This window comes from Hirundo rustica, chromosome 3 (genome assembly GCF_015227805.2).
Source record: "Hirundo rustica isolate bHirRus1 chromosome 3, bHirRus1.pri.v3, whole genome shotgun sequence".
Taxonomy (NCBI): Eukaryota; Metazoa; Chordata; class Aves; order Passeriformes; family Hirundinidae; genus Hirundo; species Hirundo rustica.
This window is the reverse complement of record NC_053452.1, coordinates 92,761,987-92,767,986: the sequence shown is the minus strand read 5'-3', so window position 1 is coordinate 92,767,986 and position 6,000 is coordinate 92,761,987. Positions and strand designations below refer to the sequence as shown.

At 38.9% G+C, this 6,000-nt stretch overlaps 1 protein-coding gene across 1 annotated transcript in view; it reads right to left on the bottom strand.

Annotated features, from left to right (window-relative positions):
• Window positions 1-255: 255 nt before the first annotated feature.
• Window positions 256-6,000, bottom strand: part of GCLC (glutamate-cysteine ligase catalytic subunit) — a 35,666-nt gene continuing 29,921 nt past the window's right edge. The window contains exons 13-16 of the mRNA XM_040059051.2: window positions 5,780-5,861; window positions 5,580-5,683; window positions 5,366-5,486; window positions 256-1,857 (exon numbers count right to left, since the gene is read on the bottom strand). Coding sequence (XP_039914985.1) covers window positions 1,649-1,857; window positions 5,366-5,486; window positions 5,580-5,683; window positions 5,780-5,861 — 516 coding nt within the window. The 3' untranslated portion in view covers window positions 256-1,648. The remainder of the gene's footprint in view (window positions 1,858-5,365; window positions 5,487-5,579; window positions 5,684-5,779; window positions 5,862-6,000) is intronic.

Below are 6,000 nucleotides of genomic sequence, written 5' to 3'. Positions count from 1 at the left end.
GATGCTACCTTGACAATAGCACGGATTTCTTTGCTGTAGGAGTGTCAGACCGTTTGTCTGAGTCCTGTGAACAAAGTGAGTCTGGGTGAGTAGTACCTGCCAGGTATGCAACTCCTCCTTTTTTGAATCTGAAAATGTGGGTTCAAGTCATGCAACTAACCAACACATACTGCAAATTTTATTTTTATTTCCTTATTACAGAAATGAAATTAGCATATATCTATATCTTAATTAAAACAAATTCACCACTGCAGAAAAAGAGCATTCTTTTTATTCTCTAAAGCACACCTGTGAACACAGAACAAAGTTTAACTCAGTACATAAAATCTTCTTGGTGCTCCTCCCACTGCAGTTTCTCCATTAGTTCTTTTAAAAAAAATCATTACATCTTAGGTATTTATATATGCTTCCATTAAGCTTTCTATCTTCTACCCCTAATGCAATTCACTTTTAGAAATCAGTTAAGAAGCTAAATCAAAAAAGGCCTCTTAAGTTTGCTTTATTTACGGACGCAATGGCTGAATTTAAATAGTTTACAGTCACTCCCAGCACCAGCTTCCAATTCGAAGGATTAGTGCATTCCAAAATTTCTCTTTAAACTCTTTTCTAGAGGGGATTAAGTTGTTCATAACTACAGCTATGTAGATAACCCCAGCCACCTACATAATTACCTTATAGAAAATAAACATGCTGACAAAAATATTTATAATTAACAAAATGACAAAATGAAAAACTCAGCCTTCAGGAAGAATGGACAAAAGTTTGGTTTTATGCTGCAGTCATTGTCAACTATGGGAACAGCAGCAATGTGGGAGAAGAGCAGTCAAGCAGGCTGAAGTCCGGAGCAGGTGTCTCTGGCTCCTTTGTGAAGAAAGCTGTATGTCCAGCTCTCATTTCCTCCTCTCTTTCAACACATCTCCCGTTACTACTTTTTGTGAAATCATCAGGCAGATTTCTAACCTGAAATAGCACATAGCCTATTTCAGAAGGGAAGAGAATAACTGCGCATCTGCAGGCATGCCGACTTGCATTATTATCTGAATAAAGACCTATCTGTTCCTCTGAGTTTTACACTTTACAAGTGGATGCAACTGAGAAACTGCTGTAAGATTAACAACTGGGATGCATGTATATTTGTCTGTTCTTACATACTTTCAAAACCCAAATGGAAGGAAGAAGTATCTGTGATTCAGGTAGATCCAGAAGGATTTTTTTTTCTTACACAATAAGGTAAATTACTTAGCACATTCCAGGTTAAAAAAATTACAGTAAACATTCAGTAACTGGAATGCATATAATATACAAGTACCATTACATTTACAAAGCTGTTCATGACAATTTTTCTATATTAAGCATAAAAAAGTTACAAGCTAATTCACAATAACCTTAGTTACAATGTTATTAAAATACATTGATGTTAATCATAAAAATATTTTACTATTTACATGTATATTGTATAAACCTTAACAATAAGAATATGCCTATTTTAGGATGCCTTAAATTAATATTTAGGCAGATTGGCCCATTTTATAGTGCAGTATCCCTGTTTTGGTCTTCACACCATGAAACTGTATCAGATTCACAGTATCTTTGCTAGTGCTTTGCTAAAAGGCTTAATCTTTTTATTATTTGAGAAGCAATCATTCATTTATTCCAAAGAGTCAGTTTTGTTTCCGCTTTGTTTCTTATTAAATCCTACCCCCAATAATTCAGGACACTCTGCCTGGCCTTGAGCAATTTGGTTGCATTTCCACATAAGGCTGTAATTAATTTCATCAGTTATCACACTGTCTTGCTTGTAGTCCGGATGCTGTGCGATGAATTCCCTCATCCATCGAGCAACTGTCATTAATTCTCCTGTGGGCAAGAGGAAATTAAATTTCACAGTTTATACATCTAATTTAGCAGCAGAACACCTAGAGTTCTGTGTACTATATACACAATTAATGAGTATCAAATGCTTTCATAAGAAACACATTCCTATAGTTTTTGGTTTTCAAACATGGCTAAACTGCAGGCACAATTAAACTCACATATCCCTGATAGTCTAAAAGCCACTTACCTGGTGCAATTTTCCAACTTTCAGATGTTCCAATGACATAATACAGAGAGAAGTAGCAACTGGAACAGGTGCTACAAACAGATTGTATAGCAAAAGGGCTTAAACACTTCATTTAACAGAGAATCTGGCTGAGATGAATAAACAGACACCTCTGCACTATTACGTTTATATAAAATAAGTTTGTAGTTCATCCATCCAACTGAACTGCTAGTTTTGATCAGTCAGCCTTGACTTACTATTCTTTCACCCCCTGGCAGCTACTCTAGCAAAAATTAGGTTGATTCACAATTATACCAAGTTCTGGTTTGTACAGAGTGCCTCTGCTTCACTCCACAGTTCTTGGGTTGGTCAGCAGGTACCTAAGGGTCCCAGCACCTCTGTACAAGGTCACTGTATGACACACACCACTTGCAGGAGACTGGCATTCCCATGAAGTAGCAGCTGGGGGCTGGCTGGACACCAGTGTCCAGGCTGCTCAATCTTGCTCCTGAATGTATGGGCACTTCACTACTACAAGTTTAAGGTCACGCTGACAGTTAAGATGGGCTGATGGGATGCTCAAAGAGACAAGAAAAACTTTCATGGCTAGCTAGTGGAATATCAGCTTTGTTGTGAGAGTGGAAAGAGTCAAGGGCTTCCACTATAGAAGTCTTTGGTTTAAGAATATTGCAAAAACCAAGATGAATCAAGTAAGAGAAAGCATGAAGGAACATGCAAATAAAAAGTAAAAAGAATCCAACACTATCTAAAAATATCCTGGCAGTGGTTTTGAACAGACGTACCTGAAGACAAATCAGAAAAATTACAGAAAGTACCAGAAAGGAAAGCCAAATAAAAAACGTTACTAGAAATCAAAATGTGCTTCAAAAACCAGAAGTAATATTTTAAAAGAATGAGGCCAGAGTTTACACTCCTACATAAGAGGGTGGGAAAAAATTACTCAAGAGGCTTTATTTGTTGAAGGCACTAAAAACTCAACATGAAAACTTTCTGACACCAACGAGAAGCAGAGGGTCTGCAAGAAAGTCAGGGGAGTCAGGAGATGAGTAGAGTGAAGCTTAAAAAGAAGCACATTTGAAGAGCCAGCCGTGCAGGTGCCAGTGCTGGAGGAGCCCGGGAGTGTCCTGTGCACACCAACACAGACACCTAGTGGCCAGGCAGCCCAGGCACTCCCCAGCCTTGCCCTGCTGTGCCTGCTCCTGCTCACCAGGAGCACAGTCTGCAGCTCTCCAAAGTACCAACGGGAGTATGGCACCACTGACTGACAAAAGGTGTGAGACACCTTCCAGGCAAGGAGAGCAAAGGGAATTCTAAGTTCAGGTGTCAACACAATTATGAATGCTGATGACAAGTGAGTAGATAAACATGATCCTACAGCACGTGAACTAGAAGGCATATGATGGAGTAACTGTGAAGAGCATTTAAATGTGAAAAATTACAGAACTGATTTTTTTGAAAAGCATATAATAGAACTGTGTAATTTCTTATTGTATGACTTTAGGGGGACCAAAAGTGTAACTGCTTCATGAAAGGTAAGGCAAAACTCATGGAAATCAAATCTGTGAATGTTCATCAAGCTCTGTGATTACTGCACTGCAGGCAGCCAGGAGAGCACACCAGGACAAGGACCACTTGATGCTGCTACCTCAGTACTGCTTTCATTAATATTTGGTGGTGATAAGCAGCTGCTGCCTGCCTAGCAAATCTGTAGTCTCCCGGAGTGGTGGCAGTCACACACCAGCTATACAGACACCAGGAAAGGTGACTGAAGCTGAAATGAGTTATGCCAGGGCAAGGTTACAGTCACAGCAGCTAAGGTGTCAGTGGTCTTAATTCGTGAGCGTTGTGTTCACCATTAGAGAAATCTGAAAAATGGCCACATCTTGTGGATATGACTCATACTAAACAGGCTGCAGATCAGGAACACTTCATTTAAGATCAGGAGTAAACTGGAATAATCCAAACCTCACAACTGAGAAACATCATGGCACAGAAATACAATACCTAATGCTTTTTTATTCTGTGAATTCTAGTTCTAAAGAAGTCTCATTTAAAAGTCATTTCAGATCATAACAGCTGAACTATAAAACCTACACTCTTATCTACCTCGTTCTCACAGCTTTTAGGTCTGTGTAAATACAGGAGCTGACTTTTGCAATGACTGCAACTTTACATCAGGTAGCAAAGTTTTTCTTTGGTGGGGAACACCTGCAGCTGGGGTTGGACCCAGGTCACTAGGCCTTAGGAAAAAGACTGACAGAATTATGGATTCCTTGTTTTCTCAAGACCATTTCTCTGAAGGAAAAAAAACCCCTAACAGACAAGGGATTGTTTAAAAATGTTACCATTATGAAGGACTACTAAAGTAGTGAATTACCAGATAAGACAAAATCACGATTTCCACCTCAGCTTTAGAAAGGTCTTTACGTAGAAGCGTCTACATTAATTTTCAAGAATTAAAAAGGAATGCAACACTTCAGTTTAAAACTTGGGGGGGGGGGAGAGGGAAGAAAAAAAAATCTTGATTTATGAGGCTAAAATTAACCATCTAGCTCAATTTACATCAATGCAGTTATACAGGCGATTTACACAGAGTAAGTTAAAAAGCTGCTGCAGACCGAGCTAAGCACACAGTTCTGAATGAAGCTTAGCCTGCGTCTTTTACTCATTATACTGTTGCATTTTAAGAAGAAACATAAGGAGTCGTTACACACCTGTCTTGAAAAACATTGCAACATGGGAAAGACAGTGGAAGAGCCTGCTCTGCTCTGCCTTGAAGGATTTCTACTACTCGTGGAAGGACTTTTGTATCAGTGAGCTAAAGCCTATGTCCCATGGTCTAGCAGACCTGAATTTAGACATATGAATGCTTTGGAGCAGTAAGCTTTGGAGTCACACCAGTAATATCAGGCAAGCTATCAGACCCAGTCTCAAATACTCTTACAACATTCAAGTGGACAGGGCAAAATGGACTAGCGTGTGTTTAAACTACTACAAAGTGGACAATACAGTGGCAAAAGCAGCAGTAAATTGTGTTGAAAAGCAAGATCGAGGACGGGGTATATAATACCCTCTAAACCATGATTATTACTCTATCAGTTTCTTCTAATTTAAGTTCTAAAATGGATCACTAAACACTAAAAATCAGAAATAAATAGGACAAGATTTAAGCCAGAGTACACACTCCAATTCTTTGCCCAATGATTCAACAGCTAAAGAGACATCCACAGCGCCCATCAGTCTTATCCAACTGAAAAGCAGAAAAATGCCAAGAAAGTCAATGTTCAAAAACTTCAAACATACCAGAGGCTCTCTTTTTTATTAGCTTCAGATAGTTTAAGATGGTGCATCTTGTGTCCACATCCACTTCCATGTTTTCAAGATAGGAATTCAAAATTGGGATTAAACCAGGAAAGACTCCTTCCTGTGCGAGAGAACAGAATCAGCATAAAACACACTCAGTCTGGTTTCTGGGAGGGTAGAATAGAATGTGTTCTAGGTAGAAGAGGCTTATGACCTTCCCATTGATAATTGTATCGATGCTCATTAATATATACTCTTCTGTGTTGGCGCCTGTCCCATTCTGTGCAGAGCCACATCCATCCACAACAGCATTTCCACCTTCATGTGTGACAAAGGGAAAGGAAAAAATGGTTAAAAGGCAAGACATGCACTAAGCATCTTCAACAGTATTAGTCAGATTACTTGATGTGATACCTTTGCATATATCTTTTCTGAAGTAAAACATTCCCTGTCGTACAGCATCTCTTTTTTGGGCCACCTTCATGTTTTCATCCACCTGGCAAAAAAAGCATTTCAGAGATCTGTGACATTTTTGAAAAGTAGGATTCTTCCAAACTGCTACATTTGGGTTTCATAAGTTGAAACATCTACTATATTTCTTACTATTTCATCACACAAGGTCAAACTGTGAAGCC